At 40.6% G+C, this 18,796-nt stretch overlaps 1 protein-coding gene across 1 annotated transcript; it reads left to right on the top strand.

Annotated features, from left to right (window-relative positions):
* The first annotated feature begins 861 nt into the window (after positions 1-861).
* slc51a (solute carrier family 51 member A) lies at positions 862-15,915 on the top strand. The gene is made up of 8 exons (XM_077013330.1): positions 862-1,192; positions 12,759-12,910; positions 13,006-13,079; positions 13,721-13,879; positions 14,599-14,710; positions 14,871-15,017; positions 15,135-15,240; positions 15,400-15,915. Exons 1-8 carry the CDS (start codon positions 1,120-1,122, stop codon positions 15,537-15,539), a joined length of 963 nt encoding a protein of 320 aa, XP_076869445.1. The 5' UTR covers positions 862-1,119; the 3' UTR covers positions 15,540-15,915.
* Positions 15,916-18,796: the final 2,881 nt, after the last annotated feature.

An 18,796-nucleotide genomic window follows, 5' to 3' on the forward strand; every position in this document is an offset into this window, starting at 1 on the left:
GACAGTTTATAGACATTTTATATATTTTTCATTAAAATAAGTTACAAATATAAATGCACGAATAAAAATAATTATTAAACTAAAAGAAATAGAAGAAAACAAACATAAAATGCACGGGCTCAAATATTCAATTTGAAATGCAGCTACAGCCTTGTTTAAACTTACACTTATTCAGTACAACTTATTCCATGATGGTTGTGCTTGGTTTTCTATACCTGTTCTATTACAAGGTGTGACTTGAAATAATTTAACCTTGTAACTAGGCTTGGCATAATTATTAAATAATCCACATAATTATAATCAATTAATAAATTATTTTAAGTTCACAAAAATATCGCATGATATATTGTCATTTTACCAGTTACCCCATGGGTAAGTCCTGACAGGAGAAAGCAAACCTGTTCTAAGATTGGGAGGTAGATCTCTAACAACCTCGGAGCTGCGCGGTCCTGCTGTGCTCTACAAAAAACAAAAAAAAAAACAAGTATTTGTTTAAAAAGCAGAAAAGTTGGCAGAAGACAATATTATGACTTTCTTTACAAGACTCTGAAGTCTGCATAATACATCTCTGGACATCTACATAATAAAAAAATTTTCTTATCTTGACCCACTTACGTTGTGGCCTTTCGAGTAGATTCCTGTGTGAACCACAAAAAACCTCTAAACATTCACACGCAATGTCCAGACCCGTCAGAGCTCAAAGGGGGTGAAAGTGCAGTGAGACCCTTTCAGCTCCACAACACTCCGCTGCTTCTCTTTGGGTGCTGATGAACATGTGATATAGTGGCTCCAGGCTCGGTATGAGAGTTCATATCTCCCAAGACTCACCAGATGAGTTCTGGTTCGGAGCACTGATCAGGTCACGGGGTTTTGCAGCTGTTGCATCACGATGAAATAATTTGTTATACTTTCTTATTGTGATTTGTCGGAACACATCTCGTAAAGTTGGGGCGTGTACCAGCAGACGACTTGTAAAATCGACTCGGTATTGTTCGTCGACACATCGCAGCTCGGTTCAACTGCTTCAAGACGTCAGTTTCTTGCAGGTGGATCACAGCTGGATTTTGGCATTTGCTGAGAAGGTGAAGGTAGCTAAGGGTGTGAAGGAGACCGCTCAGGATGGCTCAAGACAACCAAACCCTTGACCCAAGATGTATGCAACCAGCTCCCCTGGCTATAGACGTTATTATAAGTAAGTTTACAGACTTTTTCGCGATCTAAATTGATAATGTAATTAGAGGGCTTGAAACGTCCACTACTGTTATCCCACCGCATTCTTCTGCTTGTTCTTGCCCTTATTTGTGCGTTTAATTCAGCCCGAACCGCTTAACGTACAGACTCCGTTCAAACTGCGTTTTGAAGGTATCAACACTGTGTCTTGTGTATTTTTGATCCGATAGGATTTGTACTTTTTAATAACTAAGTTTTTTAAAAGCCCCCGCCCCTTATCTCCTGGATAAACTGCTGTAAAATCCGTAAACCTTCACATAGAAGCTCCATTTAAATTTTAAATGGCAGACAAACTTGTCCTTTGTGGCACGCCAAGATATCTAATAATTTGATCAATTAGTTTTAGAGTTATGAGCATTTGGCCCTAGGCACAGAAAACTGCCCCATTTCTCAAAATCAGAATTGGCTTGTTCACAATTTGCTTCTGTGTTTAAATCAGACAGTATTGGATCAAACCACACAATTACACCGAAATCAGCAAGGGGTCCTCTCATACAATCGATAAGTTAAATATGTCCCGAACTAAGACCCTTTGTTTGGAGGGTGCAAAACAAATCTAAACACTGCACACTTTCATACACACCACACTATACACACACCATATACAACATATAAACTATACACACTACACACCTTTATACACACCACATATATTCCCACGCACCATAAACACCAGAAACAGCTCTCCCCCCACACACATACATCTCTGTCTCTGGCACACATCACTCAGACACACACAAACAGATGCGTACTTAAGGTGTTGTTGACCTAAATAGACACACACACACACACACTGTACATAGACACTGCACATGGTAATGTTCATACACTCACATTCATGCCATATACACACCTTCATTCACACACAACACACAGACGCATAAGTGTTGTTCAAGTACACAGACACACAAACACAGACACACACTATGCACACAACACACTCACTGTACACACCTTCATACACACTGCACACAGTCATACACATACTCGCACTCACCTTCTTTCATGCCATATACACACCTTCATTCACACACACTCTCACATACCACACACACAGGCACATACCCAAAGGTGTTCTTCATGCACTACACACATCATATACAACATATACACTATACACATTACACACCTTCATACACACTGCATACATTGCCACACACCATACACAGCTTCACACACACACTAAACTCTACACACATTACACACACTCACCTTTTCAAGCCCTATAGTATTTCCTTCAGGAATTGCAAGTCTAGTTAAAGTTAATGTAACTAAAATACATTTTTTGAATCTAAATAACTAAAAGTCAAGTGTAATTATAACTGAATAAATAATGCATCAGGATTAATTTGGGTCTTTCGAAGATGAGTGATATCTACAGTGCGATGACCCACAACATTTACGAGAAGACGGCACCACGCGCTACAGTTATGTTGGCCTTATGCCAAACGACTTTTCAAGCGATTTCACTGTTGCAGACAAACTTCCAGTGTAGAAATAAAACTCAAGTTTTCTTTGAGTTATAGCATGACGACATCGTCTCAATACACTAGACGACTCTGAAAAGCCTGAAAATATTTTTTAAAAGACTGAAATCTGACAGCCTCTCACGCTTAAATACAACGTTGTCACTGACGATGATTTCGCAAGGACTGGGGAATCTTGCAGGCCCACTATGTGTAACTAGATTCCTATTGAAATAATTTTCCATTAAACATCTGTTGCAAACTTACAAAAGGAACTGATGAGCAATGGACTAGAAACAGAAACAGATATGGTAGTTTTGTTCAGAGAAGAGGGGGGAAAACCGCCAAAAAAAACAGCAGCATGGAGTGCTAACCACAGCAGCATGGACACTGAAGTCTCTTGGAAAGTTGTGTTGTGTGATGTCAGTACAAAGGAAAAGACAACATTACAAAGTGATATATTTAAAAATGCTCAATTGACAGCTCACAACACTAATGACCCAAGAAAATGGCATTAATCAAGATGCTGAATATTTTCAAACACAATCACAACAAACGTGTTTCGGAGGGACGCTTCACGTGTTTAGCTTCTACGTTAAAGCATCAAAATGAGTAAAACAAGCTGAAGAAAAAACAGGAAACAGAGTCTGGCACCCCAAGATTTAAGATCAGCGGTTTGCAGCTATTTATAAGAAGAGTGTGCAATTTGTGTCCCTTTAGTGTATTATGGAAGTTCTGGACTATGGACATTTTGCTCTCAGTCTCTTGTGAACACAGTCCCTTGTGGGCAATCATGGCCTAGTGGTAGGGAACTGGTCTTGTGACCGGAGGGTCATGGGTTCGATTCCCAGACCTGAGGCCATGACTGAGGTGCCCTTGAGCAAGGCACCTAACCCCAACTGCTCCCCGGGCTAGGGCTAGGGCTGCCCACCGCTCTGGGCACGTGTGATCCACAGCCCCCTAGTAATCAATAGTGTGTGTGTGCAGGGGTGGAAAGTAACTAATTACATTTACTCACATTACTGTAATTGAGTACTTTTTATGAGTAATTAGTCATTTTCTGAGTAGTTTTTAAAATATGTAATTTTTACTTTTACTTGAGTATATTTTGACCCAAGTAGTTTTACTTCACTACATTTGAACGCCCTCACATTACTGAGTAAAAAAATATTGATGGTGAAAAATTCAATGCGGGCAGAAATTTTAACTTCTTAGTCCCAGAACTGAAAGCCAATTGTATGGCCTTGCCTTGCGCGTGCCCTTTCCATTGTCTCATAATCAGGTCGTAATCTGGTGCACTTTTTTTCCAAAAGAATGAGATTGTTCTAGGGCCGGAGTGGACCCCTTTTTCAGCCCGGGAGTTTCATGCCCAAATCCAGCCCAAAATATTTTTTTCCTCCCAATCGGCCCAAACTAGAGATTGATATGAGCCGCCCCATCGGGAATCCTCCCGAATCTCCCGATTAGCCACTCCGGCTCTGGATTGTTCTATCTTTAAATCTTCTATCTATCAGGTTCTGTGGGATCCTGTGGACATTTTATTGTGAAAACTGGAATCCTGTGGGAGCTGTATTTTGAATAGTGGAATCCTGTGCGCATTTTGTTTTATTTTGACATGTGGGATCCTGTGGTCATTTTATATTTTATTTTGAGTTGTGGCAACCTGTGGGCATTTTATTGTGAATAGTGGGATCCGGTGGGCACTGTATTTTGAATAGTTGGATCCTGTGAGCACTTACTTTTAAATTGTGGGATCCTATGAGCATTTGTTAATTTTTGATGTGGGATCCTGTGGGCATTTTATTGTGAGTAGTGGAATCCTGTTGCATTTTAGTTTGATTTGTGGCATCTTGTGGGCACTTAATTTTGTGTGCATTTTGTTTTTTGAATAATTTGTACTTTAAATTTCTTTATTCTTATCATAGTGTTGTTCGTTGGACAATAGGACTGAAAATTGTTTGCACTTTATGGTACAGGTTGTGACTGTCCTTGTGCTGTGAGGAAGTATGTTCCTGAGCCCAGCTGATGTTTTTGCAAGTGTGGATGTGCACTTAAATACACTTTGAAATTGATTAAAACAACTTGGGCCGAATTTGGTTCATGATTCATCCATGCATTAAATAACTGAAAGTAACTAAGTAACTTTTACTCAAATTACATTTTAAATGAAGTAATTTTGTACTTTTACTCGAGTAAATTTTGAGATGGGTAATTTTACTTTTACTATGAGTAGATTTTAGGCAAAGTAATGATACTTTTACTCAATTACAATTTTTCAGTACTCTTTCCACCTCTGTGTGTGTGTGTTCTAACTGCACAGATGGGTTAAAAGCGGATTGCGGTGTAAAAATCACAATTGACAAATACGGCACATTTTTTAAAACACATCCAATTCAGGTCCACTCCTGTTGGTATAAGCCAAGAATTCTTGAGTAAAAATAATTCCTACTCAATATTTCTTGAGTTTTTGTTTATGCATCTTTGCAGAAATTACTTATTCACATATTCTCTGAGCAGGGCTGAAGGCAGACACACTGCTCTGTCCAGTCAAAGGTGTCCTTTATGGCCTTTGAGATGGAATACTTTCCTCTTCCAGTCCTCTGATGGTGGAGTCACTGCACCGTGGCCCACGGTCTGAGCTGTCTCACCCATCAGTTCTGTTCTAACCACAGACAACATGAACTGGGCAATTCTTGACCATTTGTTCTGTCAGATTTCTAAACATGGTCTGACACTTCATCCAGGCTATTTGCTGTTATAGATTTTTCCACTGTCAACCTCTCAAGTGTGGGTTTAATGTAACTGATAAGGCCACATCAGTTTACACTCCTACACTTAGTCCCAAACTATAAAATAATTAAAAAAACAATCCTTATAATTCTAATCCTAATAATAAACATTTAACAATACCATAAAGAATGTGCATTTTGGGGGGGGGGGGGGGGTCTTAGTCTTCTCTTTGACTAAGGGCATATGACCTGACAGCACCATCCATCCAGAAATAGCCAGTGTGACTTTAGTTCTTTGGACTACACACATATGTGGGTATCTCAACAGGCCACATGGGGACTTTACTCATCAAATTGGTATGTACAATGGACACTTTTAAAGGGTCCTTGCTGGTGTGGTCAGAATCGATACACAAAGATAAGATTCGGAAGGGGTTCTGCATTCCAGCAGTTTCCTGGGTAATACACTTCCTCCTAAATCTAGTTATAACAGAGTCACATCCTTGAATATTTTACAGACAACACAGTGGTGCCAGTGTAAATTAGAAAAACACCTGGTGCTGGAGATTTGGCCGACTGGCTTGCGCAAGTTTACTTTCAGTTTTTTGGTTCTTCCAGTTTTATCACATCTATCAGTGTTGACATAATCGCACATTCCCCAGGTTTGTGTAATAAAAACTAAAACAGAAAGCTGAATTTTTACCACAGACAAAAACACCAAAACCATTTAATTTCAAAAACCACCACAGAGGAAAGTGGGAAGTGACATGAAGATCCAGATCACAACAAACAAAGACCAACATCCTTCTGGTGCCTGCAGGGGGGGGGGGGGGGGGGGGGTTAGAAAATGTTTGCTTGGTTACATCCGTGAAATGTTTGTTTGTAACTGGAGTTGCTTTAATGCTATGCCCAGGAGCGAGGGTTATAAAAGAAAGGACACATTTGATGACTTTCCCACTTGTCAGGAAGTGCACATGCCTCCACTCTCCAGCATACCGAGGTGATACATCTACAGATACTTTACCCTTGCAGGTCTGGACAGGACAGGAGGAAGTGTGTAAATCCGTGTGGTCCAAAGGACTAAAATCATTACTTTTGCATGCATTTAATGAGGAGAAAAACTAGGTAGCAGGCAGCATCATTTCCCTGGTCGTAGAACATTAAGGTGCAATACAGGTACTCAGAGATGTGCTAAATTATTTCTGTAGAAGTGCATAACTGGTTTGACCTTGTTTTTATTTAATGAGCCCAGTCATGTTCAAACATCTCAACTATTATGTTTTGTTTATTTGTTTTCCACACAAAAATATATTAATTAAATAAGAACATTCACAAAAAACATGATTTCTGAAGCAGGGTTTGACAGAAGGCTTGGCCTGATGGCCTAGACCCAGAAAAATTGTAGTATCGCTTGGCCATTCTGGCAAACTATGTACGATACCAAGTTAGTCTTGCCAGGCACACCCATAGACTGTGTAAACAGTCCCTGATTTATACATGTACAGGGTCTGAAACCACATGCTTCACGATGCACTCAAAAAGGCAAGTGAATTATTATTTTTGGCTTGTAGTTTGAAGGATATTAAATGTTATGCAAGTTATTATTTGTCTCGATGCACCAGCCTTACAGGAGGAGATGTAATTGGCAGCTTAACAGCTACAACACAAAAACACAGAGCTCCTTGTTCTCTCTCTCTCTCTCTCCTCTCCCCCTCTCTCTCTCTTCCTCTCTCCCCCCCCTCTCTCTCCTCTCCCTGCCCTTCACTAGACCACATGTGCTCCAGATGTTAGACTCATATTCAGCGTTTAAGCTCCTCAGCTGTTACACAGAGCTCTGTCTCTCTCTCTCTTTCTCTCTCTCTCCCTCTGTCTCTCTCTCTGTCTCCCTCTCTCTCTTGCTCTGTGTCTCTGCCTCTCTCACAAACCCTGAACCCTTCCGTCTCGTCATCTCACTCATTTCTCCTTTATGCCTCTGCCCCCCCACGAAATCGCTGAAAGATGGACAAACAAAGAGATTTCTTGAAGTGAGGAATGATATTGCTTATGATGCAAAGGTAAGATGAGGGCAGCATTTGCTTTATTAATGCATCTATTTAATACATTTTTGTTTATTTGAATAGCACGAACATGGACAACATGTTTTTCAGATCAGTGTCAAGGTAGCAAATCTAGTATCTGTATCTAGTATCAGTAACAAACATATGATCAGGTGGTGTAATGGCAGCACACTGGCCCTGAACACCTCAAAAACAGGAAATCATTGTGGAAAGACAACCCCCCCCCCCTCTCTACAGGTAGAAAGAGTCAATGACCACATTCCTGGGACTCCAAATCACAAAGGATCTGACATGGACCATTAACATCTCCCTCCTGCTGAAGAGAGCTCATCGGAGGCTTTAGGCTTTTCTTCTGAAGGAAACTCAAAAAGGCCAAACTCCTGTCTCAGCTCTTGGCTGAAACCACAACAGAGGGTCTCCTCTCCCACTGCATCACTATGGTACATCAACTGCAACGCAGGAAACCGGATAGTCAGAACTGCACAGAAGATTGTGGGAACAAAGTTGCCCAGTCTAATCACAGCCAATGCTAGCCATCTACACAAAAGACGCTTCCCTGCCTATCTATCTATCATGTTGTTTCGTTCACATTCGTGAGTGTTTTCACCTGTGTATGATTTAGTTCTTTCAATATCTCATGTATTTATACTCTGTGTTTTGTCTTGTGCTTTGCTGTTTGTTGAGTCTAATGTTGATGGCAGTTCTTAGTTCTCGTGGTTATACTTAACGTTTGTATTGTCCCTGTTTTCCTGTTTGCAATGTCTTCGCCTGGTTTTACATGTTGGTCATGTCTCTGTTTCTGGTTACTCCAGTAAACCGACGCTGGACCGTGTACAAGATTCTGTTTATGGATTTGCCCTTGAGAAATTTGCCCTCTTCTCAGCGAATGCACCCGCAAGACAATGAAGCATGAGATGATTAAACAGAAATAGAAACAAAACTCAGGACCAAACCAAGAACAAGAGCAAGACTTAAACACTTACAGCGTAGACATGTATAAACTTGCAAGTGTAACGTGAGGTAGAAACAGGATGACAAGGCGATTTGCGCTTTACACAGCGTCTTTATTTCTACAAACGGAACGTAGACACACATTAGATAGACAAACATAAGACCCAAGTGCGAAAACATTACGGTAACAAGATGGATATGACAAATGAACACACACAGACACAACCTCACACCCACACGAAATACATACATGGACATGACCAGACGCAGACTACACATAGACCAAACGACACCAAAACCAACAAACGTACCAAGTGATAGAATAACGCATACAACCAGAATTAGAGCAACGTAATGAACCACAAAGACAGACAGAAAACAAGGGATATAAATACCATTACTAATGAAGACCGAACAAGACAGCTGAAAGGAATAACAAGGGGCATTAACAAAACATACCACAACAAACAAACAAAACGTAGACATGATTGACACGTAGGGCGGAGCCAACGACACAAGAGCCAAGAGTCACAGACATGCTGGTAATATACACAGGCATATGTCGACAGACAGGAATGAAAGCAACGTACTAACACAAACACAGGGTACATAAGCACAGCGGATAACAAGGAGACAAAGCAGGACCAGGTGGCAGTAATTACAAGAGCCGTTTACAAAAGACATGAACAAACAACATTATTTTTGGTTTCTATTGTCACACCCCTCATCCAGTCCTCCATCCCTGGTTAATTGTACGCAACTGTGTCTCATTTAGATCTTTGTTAACCCCGAGTATATAAATCTCAAGTGTTCAGTACTTTGTTGTTCAGTACCATGTATGTATCTGTGTGTGTGTGTGTGTGTGTATATATACTATATATATATATATATATATATACAGTAGTGAACCGTGACCATTAAACCTGGCCCGCTCCCATCCCCACACCCCCCCCCCCCCAAAAAAGTTTGTTTCCTTTCCTAACTAACTGCAATAAATAAATAAATTAAAAAACTGAGATGACAGTACAGCTTTAGAAACGCAATAAACAATAACATATGTACTAGATAACTTCTTAAGCAAAATAAGGTTCCAAACAAAATAAGGTTCACAGCTCCATGTTCCTCGGAAGCGGAATATGTAAGCAACGCTCACGAGGGCATCAAAGGAATGAATCGAAACTAGCTAGCGGTGGTACGCTAACAACAGCTAGCGTCACCACAGCGGGCGGAAATTATCATACAGTTAAGCCCGCCCACTAAGAGGGAAGATATGATTGGTCAATTTTACTGTCATTTGAAACTGGTATTGCGCTGAATTATAACTGCCAGGCCCTCTGTAAACTACGGAGCCCAGGAGGGGACATGGGTAAAAAATAAAAATTAAACGAGGGAACGTTTTACCATTCGAGCGCACGTTTTCTGTAATTCGTGCTCACGATTTATTAATTCGTGCGCACGATTAACAATTCGTGCGCACGTTTTGTTTTAATCGTGCGCACATTTTCATTCATTCATTTGCAAACCCTACTGGCCTAAGCGCATACATTGCAGATACAAGGAGAGAGGCAGTAACAGTTCCCTGAAACTGTAGCCTATATACTTTGATTGTTTAGATGTATGCCACAATGAACAGAGATACGTTTATTAGGTCTTATTTGCTTATGCTGTGGCTCTGCCAGTAGGGTTTGCAAATGAATGAATGAAAACGTGCGCACGATTAAAACAAAACGTGCGCACGAATTGTTAATCGTGCGCACGAGTTTAATTAAAACGTGCGCACGATTAAAACAAAACGTGCGCACGAATGGTAAAACGTTCCCTCGTTTAATTTTTATTTTTTACCCATGTCCCCTCCCGGGGTCGGTAGTAAACGAACAGCGGGCATCACAGTCCTGATAGGGGGAGACACAGGCTCACAGGCTTCCACTTAACCCCTCACCTTCCAACACAGATTAAATGTATGTTTTAAGAATATTTTAGGCCCTCTGAGAGGGCGTAGAGGGCCCTGACGGTTCCCCACTGTATATATATATGAAGAGTTTGGTTCCAAAACGCGATAAACGCCATTTAAAAAAATGAGTTAGAGCCGGAATCAGAATGGTATGTGACCACTTTTGAAAAGCCAATATTCAATTTTTATCAAAACGCCACATCCGCCGTGTAATACTGCCCTACTTTCTCTCTTTCTTTCCAAAATGCAACAAACGCCAATCCTGATTTCCCGCAGAACGCCACATCTCGACTCATCCAATCACAGCGCACCACCACATATGGAAACATCATAGAACAACCCGGCATTTCTTGTAGCCTACTTTGTTAAAATATATCTCGTTTGTTACTCTCAAAATCCGCGAAAATGAACGGTTTTGATAGTATAGAGGAGCCTGTTCGTATAGCAGTTATACTATTTATGTTAATAGTTATACTATTTTACTATTTATGTCTGTAACGGGTGCGAGGGAGTCGAGGATGCAAAGACGAGGTGCGTTAAAGGCTACGTTTATTAGGCTTGACGCTGGACACACTCACGGCGTCTTGAAACAGCTGTCAATCACACTGAACAGTAAACGCTCACGGCGCATCATAACACCAGTAGAATACACTAAACAGTACACGCTCACGGCGTGCTGACACGGTTTAAAACACACACACACACACACACACACACACACACACACACAACGAATGTCACGTTAAAGACGAGCACCAAACGATACAAACACACACACTATATACACGTAACCTAACAAGCACAGCGTGAAACACATTAGTCTTAACGAGACAAGTTAACACACACACAAACACACACACACAAACACACACCAACGGACGTACATATAAAGACACGGACAACATTAACACACGCTCGAAGGGAGGGGTTCGGGGCTGTAGCGTGACAATGTCTTGTTCGTTAATGAAATGTTTTGAAATTTGTGTTTTTAGGCCCAATGGTCAAACTATTATATTAAGATGTACAATTTACAGTTATTTGTTATTGTATTTTGCACATTTTCAGTCAAAAAAATGTTCTATTGATGCCAAAGGATATACAAGACATTTTGAAAAAAACATGGCATGGATTTATTGCGTTTTGCGAAAGTTTGCGATAAACAAGAATGTTTGCGATAGTTTGAAACAGAAAACAGTGGTTTTCAGCCTACCACTTTCTTGCTAAAGAAAACACATTTTTACTCAAATTGATCAAAATGGATTTATAGCGTTTTGGAACCACAGAATCCTTGGCGACGATAAACGTGATTTTTATTTAATACAAATAAGCGCTTATAGCACACGGAGAACATGAAACACTTCGAGACGTGTAACTTTAGAACAACGACGAGCACAGGACACTGCGCGAGCGCACTTTAAATAGACAAACCACATTAGCCCCTCGTGATTACGAGACGAGCCACAGGTGAGACGGATTATCACAAGACATAACCACAACCACGAAGATCCACAGACGCAGACACGTGGACAACGTAAACACACGCCCAAAAGGGAGGGGCCGGGGTCCTCAACGTGACAATATATATATTAGGCGTGGGCATAGATTAATTTTTTAAGCTAGATTAATCTCACTGAAATCTTGAAATTAATCTAGATTAATCTAGATCTAGATTCAGAATATGCGTGCTACCCAAGTAATGAATAAAAGTCTTTGAGATTTTACATATATGTAAAATACAGTTTTCTGTTACAAAAAGATTTATGACCACCATTCAGTGTTTGTGTTATTTGCATTACAATATTATCAACTATCTATTATAATAATTAATCAATAATTTGCCTCTATGTCAGTCACCTTCTAACAGTTGTGGAATTCAGCTGCTGAGTCAGATACTGGCTCTGAGTTTTTGCGGAGGACTGAAGTGTGTGAGTCATGGGTGGATATTGTACCACCCTTCATTTTTGGAAAGAACTATGATCACCATGGAACCACATACTGTGTGTAGCAGTATCGGGAATCTCAGGACTGATCCTGGGACAGGATTTCCCAACACTGTGTGTATTTCGAGGAAGAGGAAGTTAAATTCATTCCTGGTTGGTTTAAAATATGTTCTGCTTTGTGTTACACTTGTGTTTCATTAGTGCTCCTACAATGTCACACATTTAGCAATTTTAACTGATTAAAAGACACTGCCTAACTTTTCGTGTATGGTGTCTTTTTCTTTGTATTTTATGTACTGTCAGTGTACAAGAGTCACATCATTGAAATGATTAATCCTATTCTTCTTTGTCCTTTTATTAAAGCAGCTATTTACTGGGATATATTGGGACCAGAGGTTAAATTGGATGTTAAATTGGATGTTTCTTTTATTTAGATCTTGATCTTTTTGGGATCATCTTGTATTCTGCCTTGACCTTCATGGCTGTCGTTTCAATTGTGGTTTGCGTCGAAGAATGTATCTACATCTACTGGAAAGTACCGTCCAATAAGAAGAGCGCCATCATCTGGATTAATGGAGCAGCACCAGTGAGGCTTTAAGAAATAAAATAATACATTACTTTTTGTATTTTGGCATTGCTGTTTAGTAATTTGACACATGGTTTTTTGTTTGTTTGTGCTAGGTTATTGGTATAATATCCTGTTTAGGCATGTGGATTCCAAAAGCTTCGATATTCACAGATATGGTTTCAGCCACGTAAGTTAAAATGTGTTGGTTGTTTTTGTTCAAAGTGTATCACCTCTATATATGTCATATGTTTTCAGGTCCATGACATTACTAATAGTGACACACTCATACATGCTTGTTACACTAGCATGTATGCTAGATTGCTTGAAGGCTAGATTGGAAAGCTGTTTTGTCTGGAGTTGGTAGAATCCACTTTAGTCCTTGAATAAGAAATCACATCACCCTGACCCACCAGACCCTACCCATGTCCTTCAGAGTTGATTCGAGGATTTATTATGTAAATAAACCTAATAAATGATTTATAATGGTTAAGAATGTAAATTTGATATTAGATTTTACATTTTACAGAAATACCATGTATTGTGATTATAGTTGATATTGTCATTATTCTTAAATCTAAAGACTTGTGTGGCTCCAGCTCTTTCTTGATTTTTTTGCTAAGATTAGCAAAAACAACCAAGATCTCTCAAAGATGTCCTGGTTTACAAAACTTCAGACCTTGTTTTCAGTCTTGTTTAAAGTTTTGATTAACATGAGGGCGTCTCCTTGAAATGGTTGAAAATAATCCTAAATGTCATTTGCACACGTGCGCACACACACACTTCAACCACTTACACACCTGACACACATTCTGCCCACTACTTTTCCAGATACTTTGCAATCGTGGTGTTTAAGTTCCTGATCCTGATGATTGAGGAGTGCGGTGGTGACGAGGCGTTCCTGAGGCGCACGGCAAAACAGGAGTTCAAGATCAGCACAGGGCCGTGTTGCTGCTGCTGCCCCTGCCTGCCCCTGGTGCCCATCACACGGTAAACCACCCCCGCATGCACGCAAAGCCGTGCTGGTACTGTCCTAGATATGGACGTCCTCATCACGGTTGGTGGGTGGTATGTGGAGGAATCACGTGCAGTGATGGAGGAAGGCCTCTCTATCGTGAGCATGTTTTATCTGACGTGCCCCAGAAGTCCCCGGTCTGGGCCAGGGCCCGAGGATGAAAGATCTCGTGGTCATTCAGCTCGCTAATGTGGTGTCTCTGTCATGAGCATTAGTTCAGTCACCCGGATCATGACCTCGGGGTCATGGCATATGTTACGGTTTTTAGTTAATCGTCTTTTTAAATGGACTTCTCTGTAAATATTGTGCAAGTGTTTTGTCATTTTGTCCAACAGATGATACAGTAGTTGTAAGGCCGGGGGGTGTCAGGAAGTGATAGGGCGGACACAAACGCTAAGAAGGTTGAGATTTATTTAAGGGAAGTCCAAAATCTGATAACTGGTGGAACAATATGATTGTTATGATCTAGGTAGTACTACACAGGTATATGATTGTTATGATCTAGGTAGTACTATGCAGGTATTTGCATGTTTTGATGTTGTAGCTTCACATTGTAATTTTAGGGTTTGGTTTCAGCCAAATGAACAGTAACTTGGTTAGACAGCTTTGACCGTTTTAATGGTTTCAAACAAAGGTTGCAATATCAGATGCATCAACATGTAATTATTCTGTGTTCCTCTGTTTTCTTTCTTAGACGGTCTCTCTTCATAATGAAACTGGGTGCCTTCCAATTTGCTTTCCTAAAGACGGTCTTTACCATCTTGTCGACCATCCTGTGGACCAATGGGGACTACGATCCTGCCGATGTAATCAGAGGCCCATTTTAAGACCACAGAAAGAGATTAAAATAATTTCTCTGGAAATAGACACCACATTTTTTTTACTTTGTTGAATAAAAAAAACTCTTTTACTTGTTTAAATATGAATGAAATCAATGAGCAGACAATGGTGAGCGTTTCTCTGCAGATGGCGATGACTGGAGCTGCTATCTGGATAAACCCATTTGTGGGGGTTCTGACCATCATTGCCCTCTGGCCTGTGACCATCATTTTCATGCATCTACGGGAAATGTTACGTAGTCTTAAGATCGTACCCAAGTACTCCATGTACCAAGTGAGTACCCAGCACATACTACCCACAAGGCCACACCACACCATAGCGTTGAGCTCTTGAGCCGTTGATGCCGTTTGTATGTTCATGTCACGATGCTCCTGGTGTGTCTCTCCCAAGCTGGTCCTCATATTCAGTCAGCTGCAGTCTGCCATCATTAATATTTTGGCGGCGAATGGCACCATCGCCTGTGCCCCACCCTTCTCGTCCCAGGCCCGGGGTTACTGTGAGTGCCCTTAACACTGCTTCATGGGAATGGCTTGTTTATAATGTGCAACCTCACCTATGCAGTATATTCCAGCATAGACAACCAGCAGCAGGTGGTATGTGTGCGACCCACAATGCCCTCGGCTGCCTCATCGTTTGATCTTTCCTTTGTTTGTAGTGATGAATCAGCAGCTGTTGATCTTGGAGATGTTCGTAATCACTCTCGTGACTCGGCTGCTGTATCGGCGGGAGTATGATCCCATACCCAGCGATGACGGTGATGAGGATGAGGAGAAGAAGATGGCTATTTCCTCCTAGAGCCCCGTCAACAAGGTATAGCAGCAGCAGCTGGCAAAACACTTTGGGTGCCAAAAGTCACTGTGCAAAAAAACCCTCCCTTTTTATATGCTAGTATGCTGTCTTCATGTATTTATCTGTGACAACTTCTGACACCACTGATTCAAAGTCTTTAATGTTCCTGTATGGAGTAGAAAGAGCTCGAGTTGTACTCAGTGAATGTGCCGGGAGCCTGTTTGACAATGTATCTGTTTTGTTTTGTGAGGCTACAGCATATATTTTATAGATAATGCACACTATTATAAACCTTTTTTTCCACCATGTTTTAATGCAATTTAAAATGATTTAAAATCATTTGTATCTGTGCTTAACAAATACATTCACAATTGGTTATCAACTCAACTTTCTGGTGTCTTTTTCTGGATACACCGATTCTGCAGAAAGAGTAACGGAAATGTCACAAACATCTACACTTCTATACTTCATCAATATAAACGAGTGCTGCAAGAATGTCCTGTACATGTCCTACTATTAACACGTCTAATCTACTGTAACGTAAATGTCCTGCACGTGTCCTACTATTAACACGTCTAATCTACTGTAACGTAAATGTCCTGCACGTGTCCTACTATTAACACGTCTAATCTACTGTAACGTACTGACTGAAACTCATTTATAATTCCCTGGCAATAAAAAGACGCATTAAGACGCATTGTGTCTTGTGGGTACAGGTTACAACTATGGGAGTTAGTCAGTCAGTGTAAATGCCTCTGTGTAATACTACTGTAAAATAGACGTGGAATACAATAGCAAGGAATGGTGCATATGTACATGTAAGCAAGATCTGACATCCGACAGTGTTACATACAGGACATGCAGGGTGTAACATGGACATTTGTACTTGGATAATAAGAATAAGAAAAAGAAACTTTGTTTCATGTTGAAATTTTTAACAAGGTATAGCAAAATAGCTATAGTTCAAACTGTATATAACGGGGTTATATACTAAAGGACAAAGTGTTCAACATGGTTGCTGAAGGCCACAGCACTGTTGAAACAGTTTTGTTTCTGGTTGTCTTTGCTTTGATGCATTTGATGAGAATGTTCGGGACAGCTAGGGAACAGCTAGGTAGGGAACAGCTAGGTAGGGAACATCCGCTGGCGGAACTGACACATCTATTCACAGCATCGCCACATCCACTGGCAAGACAGACTATTTTCTACATGCTTCTATAGAATTGTCTTTTCAGAAGCATGTAACCAAGACATATATGGGCTTATCTGTAGCTGCATAACTAAAGGGAGGGGCCAGGATGTGTCTACAGTCATGAGGGTCACTGAGCCATTGCTTTCCACCCAAGTCATTGTCACAAACTAGAGGAAACATATAACATGGCTGGATGGCAGCATTACCAGAAGATCTGGTCATCTGAATCATGGCTGGATGATTCACGGCTGGATGATTCAGAGAAGACTCAATGACCAAGGCCCCGAGCTCCACCTTCATATATTGTACATTTGTAACGTAGCTCGCGCTACGGAGCGAGGAGGTGGACACAAATGCTGAGAAGAGCGAGATTTATTACAGGGCATACCATCATCGGAGTCGGATAACCAGTCCGGGTTCATAACGGGAGGGCAGTCAGAGTAACAAAGGTACACAGGCATACTGAACACGACGGGGAACACAGACAAACTCACGAGCAGGATGAAAACAGCGAACAGCAAACACAAACCAACAGCATGAACAAAGTGAACATAACCACAGATAATCAGACGGGGAAATGGCAGGGACTGATATACATGAAACTAAACTAGGGACAGGTGACGGCAATGACACGGGGCGTGGTAACAAACAGGGAATCACGGAGACGAACGAGCGGGGCGGGATAAACAGGCACGGAACACCGACACAAGGGAATCCGGAGTGACAGCTAAGGGAGGGGCCGCGGCCATACGTGACAACATTAATTGAAGGCTTGATTAAAAAGGTGAGTCTTAAAGATTGAAACTGTAATCTTGCTCATTTTTGGAACTAAGAGAAACCTGCATTTTGAGAGCACAGCAGGTGAGATGGGTTATAGTATGCAATGAGTTTACTCAGATATTGTGGAGCAAGACCATTCATCACTTTATAGGTCAACAGAAGAATTTTAAAATCAATTCAATATTTAACCAGAAGCCAGTGCAACGCAGAGAGAGTAGGACTAATGTGATCAAATGTTCCAGCCCTAGTTTGGATTCTGGCAGTTGAAGTTTTTTTAGGGACTTTTTAGAGAATCCAATTAAAAGTATGTTACAGTAATCAAATCTTGAGACATGCCTACGAATGACTATGCCTAATGGTTGCATATATAATCAGACTAATATGGAACCCAAAACAGATCCTTGTGGGACACCATAATTTACTTTTTTGGATTTAAATCCACACTAAAATAACTCAAGGACATGGTAAGGCCAGGTTTTTTTAATTAATAGTTTAATGACCTCAAGTTTAAATGGTTTGAGGATGTAACCTTGGCTCAGAGAAGAGTTATACTGAGCTAAGGTTCAATATAACTATAGGCAGTAGTTCTTGAGTAGACAGCATCCAGTATACATGTGAAACGTTTGGAAGAATTTACCAAAGAAATAAACCGAGCATCAGAGCTGACAAGATAGCTGCCAGAATGCATTTGCAGATTAACAGCGAGATAGCATGACTATTTTTTTTATATAAAATCTTATCATTAAAGAACTTCATAAAACTATTACTGCTGCATTCCTGTAGAATTAGGTATTCGATTTCAGCATGATTCTTAGTTAGACAGAGTTTTAAATAGGAATCTTGAATTGTTTTTATGTTTTTCTATTAAAGATGATAGGTATGGAGATTTTGCCATATGGAGGGCATGCATATATTCAATAAGGCTGTTTTTCCATGACACTCTATAGCCAAATACATTCCAGGATTTGCGCAGCCCGTTTGAGAAGCATGTGGCCGTTGTACCAAGGAGACATTTTCTCACTTAATCTCTTAGATGGTGCAACCTTATCTAAAGCACCATGGAATGAATCCTCAATGCGCTCAGTTATATGCTCAAGCCCTTCAGGAGCTGCAGATAAATCATTGTTTGTTAGATCTGGTGAAGTATCTGTAACATTGGCAGTTTTTTACTAGACACAAGTGTGGACAGACGTGAGATTTATTGAAAGAAGAAAGAAGACTACACCAAGCACAGAGGTGTGAAACAAAAACCAACCGCACACAGACCATCACAACCAAATAGCACAGACAG

Source organism: Brachyhypopomus gauderio, chromosome 7, assembly GCF_052324685.1.
Source record: "Brachyhypopomus gauderio isolate BG-103 chromosome 7, BGAUD_0.2, whole genome shotgun sequence".
Taxonomy (NCBI): Eukaryota; Metazoa; Chordata; class Actinopteri; order Gymnotiformes; family Hypopomidae; genus Brachyhypopomus; species Brachyhypopomus gauderio.

What these genes read in the sequence shown, in the direction of transcription:
- slc51a (XM_077013330.1), top strand. Translation starts at nt 1,120, where the DNA reads ATGGCTCAAGACAACCAAACCCTTGACCCAAGATGTATGCAACCAGCT. An exon ending in ACAGATATGGTTTCAGCCAC is followed by an intron (nt 13,080 to 13,720) that starts GTAAGTTAAAAT and finishes CTACTTTTCCAG; the next exon opens with ATACTTTGCAATCGTGGTGT. An exon ending in CCAAGTACTCCATGTACCAA is followed by an intron (nt 15,018 to 15,134) that starts GTGAGTACCCAG and finishes GTCTCTCCCAAG; the next exon opens with CTGGTCCTCATATTCAGTCA.